At 50.9% G+C, this 22,974-nt stretch overlaps 1 protein-coding gene across 1 annotated transcript in view; it reads right to left on the reverse strand.

Moving 5' to 3' along the window:
- LOC309584589 (methyl-CpG-binding domain protein 2-like) overlaps positions 1 to 18,878 on the reverse strand; it is a gene marked incomplete at its 5' end in the record, with an annotated part of 50,023 nt that extends 31,145 nt beyond the window's left edge. Inside the window, one exon of the mRNA XM_082300683.1 lies at positions 18,749 to 18,878. Coding sequence (XP_082156809.1) covers positions 18,749 to 18,878 — 130 coding nt within the window. The remainder of the gene's footprint in view (positions 1 to 18,748) is intronic.
- Between the last annotated feature and the right edge of the window lie 4,096 nt (positions 18,879 to 22,974).

A 22,974-nucleotide genomic window follows, 5' to 3' on the forward strand; every position in this document is an offset into this window, starting at 1 on the left:
ACTTTTTCTATGTTTCTTGGGATTTAATTCTTACCAAGGGCTTTTGGAAAACCGTTTGGACACAGTTAATATTGGAGTCAAAATATATGCCGATGGAAGAATATTTTCGTGAATATTATTTAATTACCGAGACTGTTGAGCAATGTCAGCTGTGTCTTGGGGAAGGGAAGCCTGGCGCAGGGACCGTGCGGCCCAGGCCACGTGCACCGAGCGCTCTGCGAGCAGCAGCGAGGCAGTTCCCGCGTGTGTGCGGAGCCAAGCGAGCCGCAGTGTGGGTGGGGCAGCGGGAGCAGCGGGACCCGGCGGTGCCAGCCTGGCCCCGCACAGCGCGTGGTGGAGTGAGCCCCGTGAATGCCCGGCCGAGAGGGGCGGCGCGCGGGCAGTGGCTGGCGGCAGTGGCGGTAAAACGGAGCCGCGCCCAGCCGAAACACGTGCTGGAGCAGGGCACGGGGGAGTCGTCGCTCGGAGGCCCGGACGAGACGTGGGTACAGCGCCTGGCAGCGGCAGCGAAGCTGCGACCAGAGGAGGCAACGCACCGAGAACTGAGCGGCGCGGCCCGGCCCGGCCCGAACGCGACCCCGGGAAGAGCGCGCAGGCACCAGCAGCTCCGACAATTCCAACACGGGAGCGACCGAAGGAGAGAGCAAAGACACAGCGAGACAGAAAACAGCAGCCACTCGGAAAAAGGAAAAAATCATAGTAGCTAAGATCTTAGGGATAGTAAAATGGTATAATGTTAAGCAAAATTATGGTTTTATAACAAGGTGTGACAACCAGCAAGACATATTCGTGCATAGAACTACTATTAAAAAGAATAACCCTGAAAAATGCATCCCAAGCTTGGGAGATGGAGAGGTGGTGGAATTCAAAATTATACAAGGTAGAAAAGGGTTACAAGCATCGCAGGTCACTGGGCCTGATGGTGTTCCTGTAAAAGGCAGTATATATGCAAAAAATCTTAGTCATGTTAGACAATATCTCCATTGTAAGCCCCCCCTACAGTCTCCCTTTCCTAATCCCACCTTTCCCTTTTACCCTATGTCCTATTACCCCCAGTGTATTCCCAATCCGTTTTTTCATCCATGGTTTCCCTCACAAAACCATGCTTTTGCGAATTGTTTCCCCAAAAATCCCTTTCCAATGCCGAGTGGGGGATGAAAAGGGGGAGGGAAGAAATTAAACCCTCTCTTGCCTCAGTTTCCCCACAAAGCATGCCCGGAGAGTCCTGTCTCCCTTCTGTCAGCCCTAAGATGTTCCACAGAATCTGTTTGGACATTTAAAGACTCAGGAGGGTGGCTTGTTTTGTTTTGAAACTGTCCTTGTTATGTTTATCCAGTTGTTTTCATTCTCCTTTTATTAAAATAAAACCGGTGAGGTGTTGGGGTCTCCTCTCCCCGCCGTGTAGCCCTGGGAGAGGGGCCCTGAGGGCACAGAAACGGGGTTTCCCTGCCCCTGCTCAGCCTCGTTCCCATTGGTTGGTTTGTGTTCCCTGCGTGGGCAGAAGGACCCTTGGTCCGGTGACTGGAACAGTTCCTGGGCAGAGCCCCGGCCATGCGGCTGGGGAAATAAACATCTCTGAAACATCTATCAAGAATCTGTCTGTCCATATATATTTCCTTTCCACGGGACTCCTGGTTTGATATATGCATGTTGCAGGATCCCCACTGCAACACCCTGGAACACCTGGCCCATCTCCTGGCATGTCTCCTGCATCCCTTTCACCAGTACCCCCACCCAGTTCGGGTAGTCCATTTCTGAGGTGGGCTGTTGGGCGGCATCAGTCTGTGGGGTAGGATCTCTAGTGTCTGGGGCTGAAGCAGGCTCTAAGGTAGGATCACTAGTGTCTGGGGCCATGTCAGGTTCTGGGGCAGGATCAGGCTCTGGGGTAGGATCTCTAGTCTCTGGGGCTGGTGTCTGGGTAGTTATCTAAGCCAATCTCAACTTATCCTTTAGTGCTAAATAGAGTCGGCCTACCAGCAGCAAGTGGTTAGTATTCAGAGGGAATCTAAACCCTTCAAAAATTGGTGGGGTGGGCCCAAAGAACTGGTTGAGAGGTTGGGGGAAAACTTCCCCAGTGTCATTTCCTCACAGAAGGTACCATTTTTAACTTAATCCCAAAAACATGTGCTCAGTGTGTGATAGGTTTTAGCAGGGGGTGGGTTCCGAGTGCAGGGGAGCCGGCCAGAGTAACGACACAAATACTGATACGATTTGAGCATCGTTCTCCACTGTATTGTTTACTTTCACTAACTTATATCTACTTTGCAAAGATTCATGCCCTATTCTCACGAGACAGCCTCTAAGCAGTGTGTAACTTTGCCAAAGACTTTCAAGGCTGCCTGCTGCCAGGTGTCTTCCAGGCCTGCCTGCAGCCTGAGGCCAGTTCAGGGGTTCTTCCTCAGCAACCCTGGGTTGACCAGACTTTCCTGGGGTATCATATGCCCCTGTTCCACAAGGAATCCCTCTCCACATCCCCCATTTTCTTTTTGGGCAACCCAGGCCTGGTCAATAATCTTTCACAGCCCCGCTTTAATGCAAGAAAAAATGCACCCAAATACTATTAAGCCTAATATAACTACAAATAGCAATCGACAGCCTTCTACTATCAAGGTACGCAGCCATCCGGTGATACCCAGACCCTTAAGCCAATCTCCAATAGGGTCATCTGTCTCCCAAAGGTTGTGCAGGCCCCTCTGGAGGTCAGAGAGGTGCTTGTGAATTGAGACAGAGTGGTCAGAAAGATTCATACAGCACATACCTTGGAAATCTTCACAGCCGTGGCCATGGGCTAATAGTAGAAAATCAATGGCTGCCCTATTTTGTAATACTGCATGTCTAACACTAGTAACATCTGCGCTTAGCTCGTCAAGCATCTGCGAAGTTATGTTTAGCTCATCCCTCGCCCAGCAACCAAGTTTATGTAATATAGCGTGAGCCCTGGCTGCTGAAGCACCAGATAAAAACATAGATGCTAGCCAAATTGACTGCCTTCACTCGATCTAAATGGGCGGACAGCCAATCAAAGATGTCCGCCAATGCCCTTGTATCAAGACAGTCAAAAAACAATTCCCCCTCTACCTCTGTGTCTGGTGCTATACCCAAGAATTTACGCAACTCCCCTTCTTGGTTCCGCCTTCGCAGAGGGTTCCCCAACAACCACCGCAAGTCCCTAGCAACCACCCAGGGCAGCCATTACATTCACCACAGGGTCTCGCTATTTTCCCCGCTACGGAGAGTGGTGGACCTGGCAAGTTCTCAGCCCCCTCACTCAGCAACGTCTGCAGCCTCTACAAGGCTTCTTGGGACGGGGGTCCCAGAGTTCCAGCTGTTGCAGTAGTGGCGTCACTTTCCTCAGGAGCTGATGCTGACTGCGCCTTCTCGCTTCGGGGTTGTTCCAGTTTGGCCAAATTTAGAAATATATCCTCTGAGAGAAGGCACAACCACCCCTCCCCCTACCAGGTTCGGGAAAAAATAAATTTTCCTCGAAGGAAAGTGAAGAAGATAAAACTATTTATTTACCAAACACACAGGAAAGGAAAATAATGTAAAATGGTAAAATCTTTCGCTGTAGAGGAAAAACCTGGGAAAGTGTTCGAGTCCTCCCTTTGGTCTCCTCGGAGCTGGGGCTTGGCCCAGGGCCAGGCCCTCTGTGCCCGATGGAAAGTCCTCCCGATGTGCTCTGATGTTACAGCAATCAAGCAGTCCAGTAGAAAATGGGAGAAAATCTGAAATTCCAGAGAAGGAAAAGTTCAACTCTCAGCCTCTCTCCAGAGAACAAGAAACTGGAAAAAACTGGCCAAAAGCTGACTGGAAAAGCTGCAAGCCGGGTGCTTCCTCGCCCCCCCCTGCCCCCAGCTGGGAAAAAAACCCTGTTATCTTTATGTGACCTTGAACAAGTTTCAAACTGCTTTGAGAAAGCTTTGCTCAGTTTTTTCTTCCCCCTCTCAGGCTCAGTTCAGAGGCATAGAAAGGCCAATAATTAATTTCTGGGCATAGGCAGTGATATGGGATACACATCATAAGGTAACCCCAAGACATTCCACCCCTTATCCCATATTGTTGGCTCAATGCCCAAACGAAGATATTCTAATTCTACACACACACATTAATACATATGTAAATATATATATATACACACAGCTATGTACGAACAGTGACAGTGACAATCAGCAAGCAGGGGTACACAGGCATTCCACATTATAGGTGGTTTTCACACAACAATCAGATCTCCCTGTGGTACACAACGTGTTGTGCCATCTTTCTGCATTACCCACCATGTGCAACCAGGTCCCTGAGCAAAGACAACCCCACGGATGGGTTTGTCTGTACTTGAGGCAGAATTGATCCACACAGGTTTTCCTAACAGACCTCTGAGATGCACTGCTGGGACCTTATCTCCATCTGTTGTATGCAGGGATTCAGATTGGGCTGGACCAGCTCTATTGGTGGAACCTTGGGTGTTAACTAACCAGGTAGCCTTTGCTAGATTCTGTTCCCAATTTTTGAAAGTTCTCCCACCCAGTGCCTTTAGGGTGGTTTTCAACAATCCATTGCACCGTTCCACTTTGCCTGCAGCTGGTGCATGGTAAGGGATATGGTGCACCCACTCAATGCCATGTTCTCTAGCCCAGGTGTTTATAAGGCTGTTCTTAAAATGAGTCCCATTGTCAGATTCAATTCTCTCAGGGGTGCCATGCCTCCAAAGGACTTGCTTTTCCAGGCCCAGGATGGTGTTCCGGGCAGTAGCGTGAGGCACAGGGTAGGTCTCCAGCCATCCAGTGGTGGCTTCTACCATTGTGAGCACATAGCGCTTGCCTTGGCGGGTTTGAGGCAGTGTGATGTAATCAATCTGCCAGGCCTCCCCATACTTGTATTTGGACCACTGCCCACCATACCACAGAGGCTTCACCCGCTTGGCCTGCTTGATCGCAGCGCATGTCTCACAGTCATGGATCACCTGGGAGATACTGTCCATGGTTAGATCCACCCCTCGGTCTCGTGCCCACTTATAGGTGGCATCTCTGCCCTGATGGCCTGAGGCATCATGGGCCCATCGAACTAGAAACAACTCTCCCTTGTGTTTCCAGTCCAAGTCTACCTGTGACACTTCTATCTTTGCAGCCTGATCTACCTGCTTGTTGTTTTGGTGTTCCTCATTAGCCCTACTCTTGGGGCCATGGGCATCTACATGGCGGACTTTCACAACCAGCTTTCTTACTCGGGCAGCGATGTTTTTCCACTCTTCAGCAGCCCAGATTGGTTTTCCCCTACGCTGCCAATCAGCTTTTTCCCACCTTTCCAGCCATCCCCACAGAGCATTGGCTACCATCCATGAATCAGTGTAGAGGTAGAGCTTTGGCCACTTCTCCCTTTCAGCAATGTCCAGGGCTAGTTGAACAGCTTTGAGTTCAGCGAGTTGGCTTGATCCACCTTCTCCTTCAGTAGCTTCTGCAACCCGCCGTGTGGGACTCCATACGGCTGCTTTCCACTTTCGTTTCATCCTTACGATGCGACAAGAACCGTCAGTGAAGAGAGCGTAGTGTGTGTCGTCTGATGGCAGTTGGTTGTACGGTGGAGCTTCTTCAGTGCGTGTCACTTGTTCTTCTTCATCAGCGAGACCAAAGTTTTCACCTTCAGGCCAGTTGGTAATTATTTCCAAAATCCCAGGGCGATTCAGTTTTCCGATTCGGGCGCGCTGTGTGATGAGAGCAATCCATTTGCTCCATGTGGCATTGGTGGCATGGTGGGTAGAGGGAACCTCAGCTTTAAACATCCATCCCAGCACCGGTAGTCGGGGTGCCAGGAGGAGTTGTGCCTCAGCGCCAATTACCTCTGAGGCAGCCTGGACTCCTTCATAAGCTGCCAATATGTCTTTCTCTGTGGGAGTGTAGTTGGTTTCAGACCCTCTGTAGCTTCGGCTCCAGAATCCCAGTGGTCGGCCCCGAGTCTCACCAGGCACCTTCTGCCAGAGGCTCCAGGACAGACCATTGTTCCCGGCTGCAGAGTAGAGCACGTTCTTCAACTCTGGTCCTGTCCTGACTGGGCCAAGGGCTACGGCGTGAGCAATTTCCTGTTTGATCTGGGCGAAGGCTTGCTGCTGTTCAGGGCCCCAGTGGAAATCATTCTTCTTGCGGGTAACCAGGTAGAGACGACTCACAATCTGGCTGTACTCAGGAATATGCATCCTCCAAAAGCCTATGGCACCTAGGAAAGCTTGTGTTTCCTTCTTGTTGGTTGGTGGAGACATTGCAGTGATCTTATTGATGACCTCAGCGGGAATCTGACGCCGTCCATCATGCCATTTCACTCCCAGGAACTGGATCTCTCAGGCAGGTCCCTTGACCTTGCTCTTCTTGATGGCAAATCTGGCTTCCAGGAGAATCCGGGTAACTTTCTCTCCTTTCTCAAACACTTCGGTCGCGGTGTTCCCCCACACAACGATGTCATCAATGTACTGCAAATGTTCTGGAGCCTCACCCTTTTCCAGTGCAGCCTGGATCAGTCCATGGCAAATGGTGGGACTGTGCTTCCACCCCTGGGGCAGTCGGTTCCAGGAGTACTGCACACCCCTCCAGGTGAAGGCAAACTGAGGCCTGCACTCTGCTGCCAGAGGAATGGAGAAAAATGCATTGGCAATGTCAATAGTTGTGTACCACTTCGCTGCTTTGGACTCCAGCTCATACTGGAGCTCCAACATGTCCGGCACGGCAGCGCTCAATGGTGGAGTCACTTCATTCAAGGCACGATAGTCCACAGTCAATCTCCATTCTCCTTCCGATTTGCACACAGGCCAGATGGGGCTGTTGAAGGGTGAGTGGGTCTTGCTGACCACCCCTTGGCTCTCCAGCTCACGGATCATCTTGTGGATGGGAATCACAGCATCTCGAGTTGTCCGGTACTGTCGGCGATGCACTGTCGAGGTGGCAATTGGTACTCTTTGTTCTTCCACCTTCAGAAGGCCGACTGCAGACGGGTTCTCTGATAGCCCAGGCAAAGTGTTCAGTTGCTTAATGCCCTCTGTCTCCACAGCAGCTATTCCAAAAGCCCACCTGAGTCCCTTTGGGTCTCTAAAATACCCGTTCCGGAGAAAGTCTATGCCCAAAATGCACGGGGCCTCTGGGCCAGTCACAATGAGATGTCTCTTCCACTCATTTCCAGTCAGGCTCACCTCAGCTTCCACCAAGGTCAAATTTTGTGATCCACCTGTTACACCAGCAATAGAAACAGATTCTACCCCCACATGCTGTGATGGAATTATTGTACACTGCGCACCAGTGTCAACCAAGGCATCATATTTTTGTGGTTCTGATGTACCAGGCCAACGAATCCACACAGTCCAAAAAACATGGTTTTCCCTGACCTCTACCTGGCTAGAGGCAGGGCCCCTCTAGTCCTGGTTATCCTTCTTTCCCTGGGCCTGCATCTTAGAGGTTCCCTCATGGGAATTGGACATACCATCGTCTTTTCCATCATTTCCAGCAGTTTGGCTACATGCAACTGGAGCTACTTCCTTTTTGGTAGATCCTCCTTTCTGAGACTTGCGCTCCTTCAATTCACTCACTCGTGCTGCCAGAGCAGAAGTGGGTTGTCCACCCCACTTCCTCATGTTTCCCCCACTGTCACACAGGAAATTCCACAGCTCACTTCGTGGGATGTACCTTCTCTCTGGGGAACGTCGGCGGAGAAGGCACTCTTTAATCTCCTGGAGATTCTTCTCTATCTTATCTTCCATTCTCTGCACATGTGTTTCCACAGCTGCGATTCTTGCATGTGTTGGGCCATGCACAGAGTCTGCATATGCTCGGAGCTTCACTGCCATATCCTGCACGGTCTCATTCGCACCGTAGTCTGGTTTCATTGTTGCTAAAGCAGAAGCGTATTCTTGTGGCCCAAGATGTATGAGTTTTCGCCACATGTATGGAATATCTCTGGCCCGGTCTGGGCTCCTCAATCCTGGGTCATTTGTGAAGACAACCTCTACCACCCCTAGTTCTCTCTGGCATTGGATCCCTTGTTCTATGGTCTTCCACTGGGTTTGCTGCATGTAGAGATCATCTCCGCACATATATCTTTCAGCCACGCCTGTCAAAACCCATCTCCTGAGACTGGCAGAGCCAGCCTCCCTTTTCATCTCTTGGTCGATCACTGGATCATATGCCAGGGATCCCAAATGCCTCGCTTCAGCCCCGTCCAGCATCACATCATCACCTGCTGCATACCAAATACGGACCATCCAACTGATTATGGATTCATCGGACCGTCGGGTGTAATCCTTTCTTAGGCTGTGAAGGTCCTTTATGGACATGGACTCAGTAATGGTTTCTGTGCCTGAGTCCATTGGTGGTTTTGAGGTTCCTTCCCCTGCATCTTTTGAGGTCCCTTCCCCTGCATCATCATCATCTTTCACTGGGCGATCAGTTTTGGTTGTGTGCTTTTTCCTTGTGACAGGAGCCACTGTCAGTGGCTTAGACTCTCCATCTGTTTTGGGCTGGCTGTCTGGTTTATCTGCAGCCTGAGTGACTGGGGTATCTGCAGGCTTTGCTGATTGATCTTCCTGCCTCTCTACCTTTACCTGCTGCAGTGTGCGATAGGCATATGCCGGAGCCCAACATATTGCAAGGAGCTTGTTCTCATTAGAATTGTCATTGTATTTCTCTTTCAGATATTTGGCCACCTCAGCTGGTTTCTGAATTTGTTCGGATGGGAAATCCCAAACTATCGGGTCAGAGAATTTCTTTAGGGTTTGGCCAATGTCCTCCCATTCCCCACACCACTCAGGATTTTCCACCTCTGGGTCAGGTGTCTCAGCAGTCACCCTGGAAATCTGAGCTCTTATTCTAGAGAAGCTGTGAATCATATAGAGGAAGATTACCAGATTAAATACCAGGAGGGTGGTCTCTTTAACATCCAGGGGATACTGAACATTGTCAAAAGATAACCTATCAAATTTAAAGGGAAGGGAAACCCCGTCTCCTCCTCCTCTAACAATCTGGGTGCAATTACTAATAAATTCCCAAAACAGGCTACCGAAGCTAGGACTGGGGTTAGGATGGAGAAACCATTTATCATACACACCTCGAACAGCTGCCTGTACCTCTGTCAACTTCTTATAAATCATTATCACCGAGCACAGCAAAATAGAAATCCTGATTCGTCTCCCTTCTCTGTAAAATTTACATATCAAGGACAAGATTGGAGCAAGTTGTGGATAGGCAAACAACCCTAGGGACCAAAAAAGCACTAGTACCTCAATGAAGCCTAAGGACCAGGAAGACATGAGTACATCGAGCCAGAGAGACATTATGAACTCAACCAGCATGGTGACTACTTTACCCCAACTCAGAAAAAGTAAATTCAAACCAAAATGTAATTAGCACAAGTTTTTTTTCACTTTCCTTCGAGCCACGCAGTTGGGTGCCACTAAATTTGTTCCGGTTTGGCCAAATTTAGAAATATATCCTCTGAGAGAAGGCACAACCACCCCTCCCCCTACCAGGTTCGGGAAAAAATAAATTTTCCTCGAAGGAAAGTGAAGAAGATAAAACTATTTATTTACCAAACACACAGGAAAGGAAAATAATGTAAAATGGTAAAATCTTTCGCTGTAGAGGAAAAACCTGGGAAAGTGTTCGAGTCCTCCCTTTGGTCTCCTCGGAGCTGGGGCTTGGCCCAGGGCCAGGCCCTCTGTGCCCGGTGGAAAGTCCTCCCGATGTGCTCTGATGTTACAGCAATCAAGCAGTCCAGTAGAAAATGGGAGAAAATCTGAAATTCCAGAGAAGGAAAAGTTCAACTCTCAGCCTCTCTCCAGAGAACAAGAAGCTGCAAAACACTGGCCAAAAGCTGACTGGAAAGCAGCAAGCCCGGTGCTTCCTTGCTCCCCTGCCCCAGCTGGGGAAAAGAAAACCTGCTATCTTTATGTGACCTTGAACAAGCTGCAAACTGCTTTGAGAAAGTTTTTGCTCAGGTTTTTTTTTTCTTCCCGCTCAGGCTCAGTTTAGAGGCATAGAAAGGCCCAAAAATTAATTTCTGGGCATAGGCAGCGATATGGGATACACATCATAAGGTCACCCCAAGACAGGGGTCCTGTATGCGTGGCATGGCACCACTTGCTGGGCACCTCTCTGGTCAGTGCTGCGGCGATGACTTGTCCCTGTTTTTGCAGGACATTCTGCAGCGTTGCAGTGAATGCAGCTGTTTGAGATGACTGCTTGTTGGGGCTTTAGTTTAGTCTTAGCTTTTTTTCCAGTTAAAGGAATTTTCTCCCATATGCATGTTGCTAGGGGACAAATAGCTGTACTTAAGAAAGACAAAAAGGGGGGTGGGGCGGGCCTGGCTACTCCTTTTGTCTACACCTGTGTGTGGGGGCAGTTCGCTCTGAGCGTCCGGAGAGAGAAGCTGCAGAGAAAGGAGCTGCTGTTTCTTTCTTTTTGGCCGTTCTTCTCTTCCTGCTGGAAACAACGCCGGGACCCCAAAAGCCGCTTTCCCTGCCCTGCTGGAGGCCGAGCTGTGGCTGCCCTGCCCCACTGCTGCTGCTTCGAGTTTTCGCTACGCTGTAGCCCTGCTCGCCCTGCCTGCCTGGGCATCCGTGGGGTTCTCCCATCTGGATACATCTCGCCTGCCACCCGGGATTTGCGTTTGTCCCTGCCGCTCTAGCCTGCCGCTCTAGCCTGCCGTTCCAGCCTGCTGTTCCTGAGAGTCCGGGATCGGCTGCCCAGGGGTTTGTGAAGCCTTTGTTCCTTCCCTTCCCGGGATCCCAGGGCACGGGTGCCTCGTGCTCCCCGAGCTCGCTCCGGAGCGCCCCCTGCAGCCGCGGGGGAACCATCACACCTGCCCTGCTCACCGGGAGCCGCCAGCGCCCCTGCCGGCTGCGAGCGGAACTGCACCCGAGGGGAAATGGCCTGACAGCCGAGAAGGCTGGGACTGGGTTTGTGTGTGCTGTTACTGCCATAGGTGTTGTTGTTTTGTTTGACTGGTTATATACATATACATATATATATATATATATAGTAAAGGACTGTTATTCCTATTTCGCACATCTTTGCCTAAAAGCCCTTGATTTCAAAATATAATAACTTGGAGGGAAAAGGGGTTATATCTGCCACTTCAAGGGGGGCTTCTGCCTTCCTTAGCAGACACCTGTCTTTCAAACCAAGTCAGATCTTGGCGCCCAACCATGGGGCCTGAGGGCATTAAGAGAGAGAGATGAAAAAAGGAATTACAGTTCCTGGATAACTTTATTTTGTGTGCCAGATATAGGAACCTTGTTAGGCTGCACTATGTGGTCTAGTTTACCCTGGTTCGGGTGGCATGTGGCCGTAGCTATATTCTTTCCCTTTGGAGCTCCTTACTTGAATATGGGTCCTCTGACTAAGGCTACCATTGTTGTTATCCAGCTTGCACTATGGGTCGAGAAGGTGAGGAATTCATGGGTTTTTAACTTCCTCCGGAATGTGGGTACATGGATAAACGGCTATCACACACTGAGCACATGTTTTTGGGGTTATGTTAAAAATGGTACCTTCTGTGAGGAAATGACACCAGGGGAAGTTTTCCCCCAACCCCTCAACCAGTTCTTTGGGCCCACCCCACCAATTTTCGAAGGGTTTAGATTCCCTCTGAGTATTAACCAACTGGTGCTGGTAGGCCTACTCTATTTAGCACTCAAGGATAAGTTGAGATTGGCTTGGATATCTACCCAGACACCAGCCCCAGAGACTAGAGATCCTACCCCAGAACCTGACATGGCCCCAGACACTAGAGATCCTACCCCAGAGCCTGATCCTACCCCAGAGCCTGACGCAGCCCCAGACACTAGAGACCCCGCCCCACAGACTGATACTGCCCAACAGCCCAGCTCAGAAATGGACTACCCAAACTGGGTGGGGGTACTGGCAAAAGGAATGCAGGAGATGTGCCAAGAGATGGGTCAGGTGCGCCAGGGGATATGCCAGGAGATGAGCCAGGTGCGCCAGGGGAGATGCCAGGAGATGGGCCAGGTGCGCCAGGAGATGTGCCAATTGCTAAGGGAATACACCTCCTCAGCTAGTGAAAAACCCTCTGCCTGCCCCAAAGAGGGTGAGTCCGATGGTGCAGCAATGGAACCCACGGATGTTACAACCGTCCAGGCTTCAGCTGAACCACAAGGACAACCACAGCCAGCAGCAGTGACCCCTGTGCAAAGGAGGAAGTATAAGACCAAATCAGTACGACCAGTTAATGATGATGGGCAACCAGGGCCCTCACAACCAGCAGGAGAGCCAGAGCCAGAAATCATCACTGAGTCCCTGTCGTACGACAGTCTCCGCGCTATGCGAAAAGACATTGTGCGAAGGGGGCGTGAGCCTTATACAACCTGGCTGCTTGGGGTTTGGGACCTTATGGGCACAAGTGTGCAACTGGATAGTGGCGAGGCAAGGTATCTGGGATCGTTGACCCAGGACCCAGGTGAGGACCGGATATTTGTGAGGGAGCCAGGGCCCCTTTCTCTTTGGGAGCGGCCCTTAATGAGTGTGAGAGAAAGGTTCATTCACAAAGAGGGAATGCAGGAGTACCATCATAGAATGCAGTGGAAGACACTCGAGGAAGGGATCCAACAGCTAAGAGAGGTGGCAGTATTAGAGGTACTCTTTGGGAGGGATGGACAGCATGATAATGACCCCGATAAGGTCAGGTGCACAGGACAGATGATGTGGAACCTGGCAAAGCTAGGGCCACCGCAATACACCACCTTCATTGCAACGATTGATGCTGACAATAAGCGAGAAACCATGGGCTCTGTTGCCAGCAAGCTCAGGAATTATGACAGTATGGTCAATGGCCCGCTGAAAGCTCATGTCTCTGCTGTGGTCCAGGACCTCAAAGAGGAGATGAAGGAGATGAGGAAGGAAATGAGGGAGGAGATGAGGGAGGAGATGAGGGAGGAGATGAGGAAGGTCAGTGTGGCACCAGTGCGAGTCACAGGCCCCCAAGTCAGAGCCCGTCGTCCCCCTGCTAGAGAGAGAGGGTACACCCCACGAGCTGAGCTGTGGTTTTTTCTGTGTGAGCATGGGGAAGACATGAGAAGGTGGGATGGGAAACCCACCTCTGTCCTGGCAGCGCGGGTGTGTGAACTCAAGGAGGGAGGCACTAACCAAGGTGGTTCCACCAAGGTGAAAGTAGCCTCAGCCTCCCATGACCGAGCTGCCAGGTATTACAGAAGGGAAGATGATATGTCGGATCCCCTTGAAGGCACCTCGAGCATGTACACCCAGGGAAAGAATGATAACCAGGGCTAGAGGGGCCCTGCCTCTAGCCAGGGAGAGGCACGGGAGAACCGAGTTTTCTGGACGGTGTGGATCCGATGGCCTGGAACATCAGAGCCACAAAAATATGATGCATTGGTTGATACTGGGGCACAGTGTACTTTAATGCCATCGGGACATGTGGGGGCAGAACCTGTATCCATCGCTGGGGTGACCGGGGGATCACAGCAGTTGACCCTTTTGGAAGCTGAGGTGAGCCTGACTGGGAAGGAGTGGCAAAAGCATCCGATTGTGACTGGCCCAGAGGCCCTGTGTATTCTGGGCATAGACTTCCTCCGGAACGGCTATTACAAAGACCCGAAAGGACTCAGGTAGGCATTTGGGATTGCTGCTGATATGGAGGCAGAGGGCATTAGGCAATTGAACACCCTGCCTGGACTATCAGAGAATCCTTCTGCAGTTGGGCTCCTGGAAGTGGAAGAGCAACGAGTGCCAATTGCCACCTCGACAGAGCACCGCCGGCAGTATCGGACAACTCGAGATGCTGTGATCCCCATCCACAAGATGATCCGCGAGCTGGAGAGCCAAGGGGTGGTCAGCAAGACCCACTCACCCTTCAACAGCCCCATCTGGCCTGTGCGCAAGTCGGACAGGGAATGGAGATTGACTGTGGACTATCGTGCCTTGAATGAAGTGACTCCACCGCTGAGCGCTGCCGTGCCGGACATGTTGGAGATCCAGTACGAGCTGGAGTCCAAAGCAGCGAAGTGCTACGCCACTATTGACATTGTTAATGCATTTTTCTCCATTCCTCTGGCAGCAGAGTGCAGGCCTCAGTTTGCCTTCACCTGGAGGGGTGTGCAGTACACCTGGAACCGACTGCCCCAGGGGTGGAAGCACAGTCCCACCATTTGCCATGGACTGATCCAGACTGCACTAGAAAAGGGTGAGGCCCCAGAACATCTGCAGTACATTGATGACATCATTGTGTGGGGGAACACCGCAACAGAAGTGTTTGAGAAAGGAGAGAGAATAATTCAAATTCTCCTGCAAGCTGGTTTTGCCATCAAGAAGACCAAGGTCAAGGGACCTGCCCTAGAGATCCAGTTCCTGGGAGTAAAGTGGCAAGATGGACGACGTCAGATTCCCACCGAGGTCATCAATAAGATCACTGCAATGTCTCCACCGACCAACAAGAAGGAAGCACAAGCTTTCCTAGGCGCTATAGGTTTCTGGAGGATGCACATTCCCGAGTACAGCCAGATCGTGAGTCCTCTCTACCTGGTTACCCGCAAGAAGAACGATTTCCACTGGGGCCCTGAACAGCAGCAAGCCTTCGCCCAGATCAAACAGGAAATTGCTCACGCCGTAGCCCTTGGCCCAGTCAGAACAGGACCAGAGGTGAAGAACGTGCTCTACTCTGCAGCCGGGAACAATGGTCTGTCCTGGAGCCTCTGGCAGAAGGTGCCTGGTGAGACTCGGGGCCGACCACTGGGATTCTGGAGCCCAAGCTACAGAGGGTCTGAAGCCAACTACACTCCCACAGAGAAGGAAATCCTGGCAGCTTATGAAGGAGTCCAGGCTGCCTCAGAAGTAATCGGCACAGAGGCACAACTCCTCCTGGCACCCCGACTACCGGTGCTGGTGTGGATGTTCAAAGGAAAGGTTCCTTCCACGCATCACGCCACCGACGCTACTTGGAGCAAATGGATTGCCCTCATCACGCAGCGCGCCCAAATTGGAAACCCAAGTCGTCCTGGGATCTTGGAAATAATTACGAACTGGACGGAAGGTGAGACTTTTGGGTTATCTTCTGAAGAAGAAGAGGAGCAGGTGACACGTGCCGAAGAAGCCCCACCATATAACGAGCTACCAGAGAGTGAAAGACAATACGCCCTCTTCACTGATGGTTCCTGCCGAATTGTAGGCGCTAGCCGGAAATGGAAAGCCGCTGTATGGAGCCCCACACGATGGGTTGCACAGGCTACTGAAGGAGAAGGTGGATCGAGCCAATTTGCTGAGCTCAAAGCTGTCCAATTAGCTCTGGACATAGCTGAAAGAGAGAAGTGGCCAAAGCTCTGCCTCTACACTGATTCATGGATGGTAGCCAATGCTCTGTGGGGTTGGCTGGAAAGGTGGAATAAGGCAAACTGGCAGCGCAGAGGAAAACCAATCTGGACTGATGAGGAGTGGAAAGACATTGTCACTCGGGTAGAGAAGCTACCCGTGAAGGTCCGTCATGTAGATGCTCACATCCCCAAGAGCCGGGCTAATGAAGAACATCGTAACAACAAACAGGTAGATCAGGCTGCGAAAATAGAGGTGTCCCAGATAGACTTGGATTGGAAACATAAAGGAGAGTTGTTCCTAGCTCAATGGGCCCATGATGCCTCAGGCCATCAGGGCAGAGATGCCACCTATAAGTGGGCACGAGACCGAGGGGTGGATCTAACCATGGACAGTATCTCCCAGGTGATCCATGACTGTGAGACATGCGCTGCGATCAAGCAGGCCAAGCGGGTGAAGCCTCTGTGGTATGGTGGGCGGTGGTCCAAATACAAGTATGGGGAGGCCTGGCAGATTGATTACATCACACTGCCTCAAACCCGCCAAGGCAAGCGCTATGTGCTCACAATGGTAGAAGCCACCACAGGATGGCTGGAGACCTACCCTGTGCCTCACGCTACTGCCCGGAACACCATCCTGGGCCTGGAAAAGCAAGTCCTTTGGAGGCATGGCACCCCTGAGAGAATCGAGTCTGACAATGGGACTCATTTCAAGAACAGCCTTATAAACACCTGGGCTAGAGAACATGGCATTGAGTGGGTGTACCACATCCCTTACCATGCACCAGCAGCTGGGAAGGTTGAGCGGTGTAATGGACTGCTTAAAACCACCTTGAAGGCACTGGGTGGGGGGACTTTCAAAAACTGGGAGGTGCATTTAGCAAGAGCCACCTGGTTAGTTAACACCCGAGGCTCCACCAGCCGAGCAGGCCCTGCCCAATCCGAACCCCTACAGACAACAGACGGGGATAAGGTTCCAGTGGTGCACATGAGAGGTATGCTTGGAAAAACTGTTTGGGTTAAGTCTGCCTTGAGCAAAGACAAACCCATCCGTGGGGTCGTTTTTGCTCTGGGACCAGGTTGCACCTGGTGGGTGATGCAAAGGGATGGAGAGACCCGATGCTTACCTCAAGGGGACCTTGTTTTAGGGTGAACTACCCATGGCTCTGTACTTGTATCTGTATCAGCATGTATATTTGTATATAATTTGGGTGATGCATAGATTTATATGGTTAAAAAAGTTAAGTTTCATGTAACATGTTAGTATGGGAAAAAATTTGGGGTGGATAATGTTGGGATTTTAGTTTAGTCTTAGCTTTTTTTCCTGTTAAAAGAATTTTCTCCCATATGCATGTTGCTAGGGGACAAATAGCTGTACTTAAGAAAGACAAAAAGGGGGGTGGGGCGGGCCTGGCTGCTCCTTTTGTCTACACCTGTGTGTGGGGTCAGTTCGCTCTGAGCGTCCGGAGAGAGAAGCTGCAGAGAAAGGAGCTGCTGCTTCTTTCTTTTTGGCCGTTCTTCTCTTCCTGCTGGAAACAACGCCGGGACCCCAAAAGCCGCTTTCCCTGCCCTGCTGGAGGCCGAGCTGTGGCTGCCCTGCCCCACTGCTGCTGCTTCGAGCTTTCGCTACGCTGTAGCCCTGCTCGCCCTGCCTGCCTGGGCATCCGTGGGGTTCTCCCATCTGGATACATCTCGCCTGCCACCCGGGATTTGTGTTCGTCCCTGCCGCTCCAGCCTGCCGCTCTAGCCTGCCGTTCTATCCTGCCGTTCCAGCCTGCTGCTCTAGCCTGCCGTTCCAGCCTGCTGTTCCTGAGAGTCCGGGATCGGCTGCCCAGGGGTTTGTGAAGCCTTTGTTCCTTCCCTTCCCGGGATCCCAGGGCACGGGTGCCTCGTGCTCCCCGAGCTCGCTCCGGAGCGCCCCCTGCAGCCGCGGGGGAACCATCGCACCTGCTCTGCTCACCGGGAGCCGCCAGCGCCCCTGCCGGCTGCGAGCGGAACTGCACCCGAGGGGAAATGGCCTGACAGCCGAGAAGGCTGGGACTGGGTTTGTGTGTGCTGTTACTGTCATAGGTGTTGTTGTTTTGTTTGACTGGTTATATACATATGCATATATATATATATATATAGTAAAGAACTGTTATTCCTATTTCCCACATCTTTGCCTAAAGGCCCTTGATTTCAAAATATAATAACTTGGAGGGAAAAGGGGTTATATCTGCCACTTCAAGGGGGGCTTCTGCCTTCCTTAGCAGACACCTGTCTTTCAAAACTGAGACACTGTTCTGCATGGGTAGCACGCACGAGCATCTTGTCTACTCCTGCTCCCTGGGGCAGCGTGGCCAGAATTGTCTTAGTTTGCGTATTAGCATTTTCAAAGGCAAGTGTTCGGAACATTTGCTCTTGGAGCTCTTCAGAGAGCTCAGTTGCGTCCTTCAAGGCTGCTGACAGATGGTCAATGAACTGACCATATGGCTCTGACAGTCCCTGTCGGACTGCTGCATACGGAGGAGACTTCTTTTCGGGTACTGACAACAAGGCTTTGTGGGGAAGAGTCTGGGACAACTGATGAATGATTGTGGGCATGGTCAGCTGTGTCACCGTCGCTCCATAAGCCCTGCTCCAAGTTAGCATGTTGGCTTGGATCACATACAGTGGGTCTTGTGTATCACCTTGGTGTTTGCTAGCTTCTTCTTGTGCTAGCTGCTTCCACGTTCGCTCACAGAGCAGGAACTGTGGAGGGGTTAACGACAATTGTGTGATGCTGATGCAATCATTAGGACACAGGACATCTGCTGTAAAGATAAACTGCAGGATGGTTTGTGCAGCTTCGGACCGTAAGCCGTGCGTGGTGACTGTTTGCTTCGCTTGCTGCAAGATCTTCCAGTCATGGGGTTCCCACTTTGCAGTGTCCCCTTGTATCAGTACAGGGCAGGCTAGGGCATCTACGGCATGCCAGTCACCTTTAATAATTGCGTCATGGATAACTCCATTCCATCTCCTTCGCAATGGACCTGTCCTCACCGTCGGGGCTGACAGAGGTGATGGCTGCACCTCCTCTTGCGGGAAGGGAGGGGCCATAGGCACTGTGCCCCGTTCTCCCAACAGGAACGTAGGAGTTCTGGTGGCTATCTTGACCAGTGGGTCCACAGGACGCCTCGGTGCTGATGGTGTGGTTTCACAAGCCTTAGACTCCAACGCGTCCTGACGTAGGCAATTCAGCAAACTTCTTCATTACTTCATGCATCATCTCTCGGTGCTTCTCCTCCTCTTGGGGCTGACCTTCGGCAGCCCTGGCTGGCTCTGGCTTTGCAGGCAACAAAGCCGTAGAGGCTGCTTCGCAGTCGGACAATGATCAGCTGTCCGGCAGAGGGGGGTGGTGCACTGCCATTTTCAGCCAGGTGCTAGGACCGCTCGTTTCTCCTCTGCTCGCCTGCGCCCCACCCCCAGAGTCGGGAGCCTGCGCTTCCGCCGTTGCAGCCATTTCTCCCTCAGGCATCTGTGGGGTAACTTCCTTCCCCGTCGCGTCCAGCAGTTCCTGCAGTGAGAAGACAGGTGCTGCTGCTCCCCTCATCGGTCAACCCGTGGTCAGCCCAAAGAATCGTGCAACCCTGGACTCTGCCCTGGTCTCCAGCCGCTGCTCCGTATGACCCCCATCTCTTTCCTGTCCGGGGCCGCCACCCCCCAGGGCTTCCATGGCCTCCGTGGCCACCTTCCTCTCTGCTTTCATTTCTGCGAGGGTATTAGTCACAGCTCTCCATGTTAATCCGAGAGCTTTAGCTTCTTTACCTTCCTTTCCACCCTCTATCATGGACAGCCACAGTTTGTTCCCAACTTCCCACCACACTTTGGTCGAAAACAAAAGCAAAGTGCATTTTAAACATCCTTGTTCTCGGGCCCATGTAATAAGGGCATAAAGATCTCGATCTTTCATAGTCTTGCCTCTTTTAGAGAGGATACTGGCTAGGAGGCGAGTTCCTGCCTCGTACTCCATAGCTTCTTACCTGTGGGGACTCACTTGGCTGCGCAAGCTCCGGTCTCCGGCTTCACTCGGCTTTGAGACCCTTCGCGCTCCGGCTTCCCCAGGCTCCAACACCAATGCAATGATTCGGAGTCTTGCCACATTTAAGTGAACCTGCATGTAGCAAAACTCACATGGGTCCCTGTTTGGGCACCAGGTTTAGCAGCGTGGAGGGTTCCGAGTGCAGGGGAGCCGGCCAGAGTAACGACACGAACACCGATACGATTTGAGCATCGTTCTCCACTGTATTGTTTACTTTCACTAACTTATATCTACTTTGCAAAGATTCATGCCCTATTCCCACGAGACAGCCTCTAAGCAGCGGGGGAGCCGACTAGTGTGTAACTTTGCCAAGGATTTTCAAGGCTGCCTGCTGCCAGGTGTCTTCCAGGCCTGCCTGCAGCCTGAGGCCAGTTCAGGGGTTCTTCCTCAGCAACCCTGGGTTGACCAGACTTTCCTGGGGTATCCTATGCCCCTGTTCCACAAGGAATCCCTCGACATTAGCCCTTTATCCACGTGCCCACATTCCGGAGGAAGTTAAAAGCCCGTGAATTCCTCACCTTCTCGACCCATAGGGCAAACTGGATAACAGCAATGGTAGTCTTAGTCAGAGGACCCATGTTTAGGTAAGGAGCTGCAAAGGGGAAGAATAAAGCCACGGCCACCTGCCACCCGAACCAGGGTAAAGTAGACCACATAGTGCTGCCTAGCAAGGTTCCTATATCCAGCACACAAAATAAAGTTATCCAGGAACTGTTATTCCTTTTTCACCTCTCTCTCTTAATGCCCTCAGGCCCCACAGTTGGGCGCCAAGATCTGTCTAGGTTTGAAAGACAGGTGTCTGCTAAGGAAGGCATAAGCCTCCCTTGGAATGGCAGATGTAATCCCTTTCCCTCCGGGTTATTATAATTTTGAAACCAAGGGGTTTTAGGCAAAGATGTGGGAAAATAGGAATAACAGTTCTTTACTATATATATATATATATGTATATAACCAGTCAAACAAAACAACAACAACTCTGGCAGTAACAGCAAACACAAACCCAGTCCCAGCCTTCTCGGCTGTCAGGCCCTTTCCCCTCGGGTGCAGTTCCGCTCGCAGCCGGCAGGGGCGCTGGCGGCTCCCGGTGAGCAGGGCAGGTGTGATGGTTCCCCCGCGGCTGCAGGGGGCGCTCCGGAGCGAGCTCGGGGAGCACGAGGCACCCGTGCCCTGGGATCCCGGGAAAGGATGGAACAAAAGCTTCACAAACCCCTGGGGACCCGATCCTGGTGTCTGCCTGGACCTTCTGGAACGGCAGGCTGGAACAGCAGGGATGAGCACAAATCCCGGGTGGCAGAGCCGATGTATCCAAGAGGGGAACCCCCCGGAGGTCTGGGCAGGCAGGGCGAGCACGGCTACAACACAGCGAAGGCTCGAAGCAACGGTGGGGGAAGGGCTGCCACAGCCCTGCTCCCAGCATGGCAGGGAAATGCGGGCTTGGGATCCCGGGGCTTCTCCAGCAGAAGGAAAAGCAGCCGAAGAAAGCAGCCTCCCTCTCTGTCTGAACGCCGGGAACTGACTGTCCACACACCCAGGTTGAAAGAAAAGAGTAGCCAGATGCACCCCACCCTCGATGGGTAGGTCTTTGTTTTTCTGAAGTACTCAGCAATTTGTCCCCCTAGCAATACATATGGGGAAAATTCCTTTAAGAGGAAAAAAAAAATCCAGGAAAGCTCCTAAAACCCCAACATTATTGTAGTTCACAGAAACAACACTCTCACTTCACGAAGTGTCGAACGCCAAATCTATTCCCCAATCCAGGCAGAGCAAAGAACAGCTGAAACAGTAACCCTGCTTTGTGGATGGGAATTACTAGTGCCTGTTGAATGGGAGATACCTGAGGAATGGTGGGAAGCTACAATTAAGAAGTGTCAAAAGCAATTTTCCTGGAAATTAGTGAAAAGGAAGTGATGAAGAAATAGAGGGCAAGACTGAATTGACCACTGTACTTGCCACCAAGATCATATACCCCTGCTGTGGGTAGCAACCCCATAGGCATGGGAGGTGGAAGTATAAACCATATCGGACCTCTGTTATTCCTTTATCTGTCACTCCTTTTTTGTCTCTTCCCTCTGGGGATACCGACACAGCCACGCCATAGGTGCTACCAAAAGCTGTATATGGAAAAACAGCGAGGTTCCTTTTTCATTGCGCATACCCATGTCAACAGTCACTGTTATAACCCATCCACATTAGGAAACTGTATGCAAAATGGGAAAAAGTACTGGATTGTAGAAAACCTAGGAACAAGTGGTAGCAGGTTGAGAAGTAAATGTTCAAAAGGGGAAAGATGGATGTGTTTCACATATATTGTTGGGAGTAAAGTCTCAGCCTTAGTAAAAGAACAACTGGTAAACAAGAAGGCAAAGCTAGTACAGCAATCTAACTCTGTATCGACCCCAATTCAAGACATGTATGTGAAACTCAAACAACAATTAGAAAATGAAAAGGAAATCTCAAAATTTGGAAAAAATCTGTTTGTGGAATTGGGGGAAAGGATAAGTAAAGTGCTTAATGTAACCAACTGTTGGGTCTGTGGAGGGCCTCTGATGACAGAGGAATGGCCATGGAAAGGCAGTATCTTAAGCCCAATAGAACTCCTTAAGTGGAATCGGACAAGGATAAGGGGAGAAAACAGACCAGAAGGGTGGGTACTGAGTTCAACAGTGATAGGAGAGAAGTGTCTCTGGCGTACCGGGAACAATTTCCTTAACGAAGTAGGAAATACTCCCTGTAAGAGACAGAAGGTCAGTAATGGAACTTTTACATGGTGGGTCCCCGAGAAACCAGCTCTGTATTGGACTCAGGAAAAAACAAAGGAAAAGAATTGTAAGTACAATAATAAGGTCAAACTCTTTCAATGCAATGATACAAACAAAAATCCTTATTTTGGGATCCCAGACATATCAAATTTTTGGGAAAATATAAATCAACAAAAATTTGATTACTGGAAGGCACCAGATGGCCTATTTTGGATATGTGGAAAAAGGGCATATGCAAAGCTCCCCTCTCAGTGGAAAGGGAGTTGTACCCTGGGAATCATACACCCAGGATTCTTTCTTTTACCAGAGCCAGACGGAGATCAACTAGGAATACCAGTGTATGAGGATCTGAAAAGGAATAAAAGAGAATTGACTGGAGGATCTCAAAAATGGAGAGACGAGGAATGGCCTGCTGAGCACATAATTGAAACGTATGGGCCAGCCACCTGGGCACAAGATGGGAGTTGGGGGTATCGAACCCCAATTTACATGCTGAATGGGATTATAAGACTCCAAGCAGTTGTAGAAATAATAACAAACCCAACTGGTCAGGCATTGGAATTACTAGCTAGCCAACAAAGCCAAACAAGAGCTGTGGTGTATCAGAATAGGTTGGCTTTAGACTATCTATTGGCTGAAGAGGGAGGTGTTTGTGGAAAATTTAATACATCAGACTGTTGTTTGAAGATAGATGACCATGGGGATGCTGTCCTAGATATAGCCAAAAATATCAGAAAAATAGCCCATGTACTGGTCCAAAAGTGGGAATCCACACTAAAACTTAGCTGGTGAGATAATGTATTGGGAATAGAATAGTGGAAGAAGCTAGGCTTCTTCCTTTTATGTGC

The sequence above is a fragment of the Coloeus monedula genome (genome assembly GCF_965178545.1).
Source record: "Coloeus monedula genome assembly, chromosome: W".
Taxonomy (NCBI): domain Eukaryota; kingdom Metazoa; phylum Chordata; class Aves; order Passeriformes; family Corvidae; genus Coloeus; species Coloeus monedula.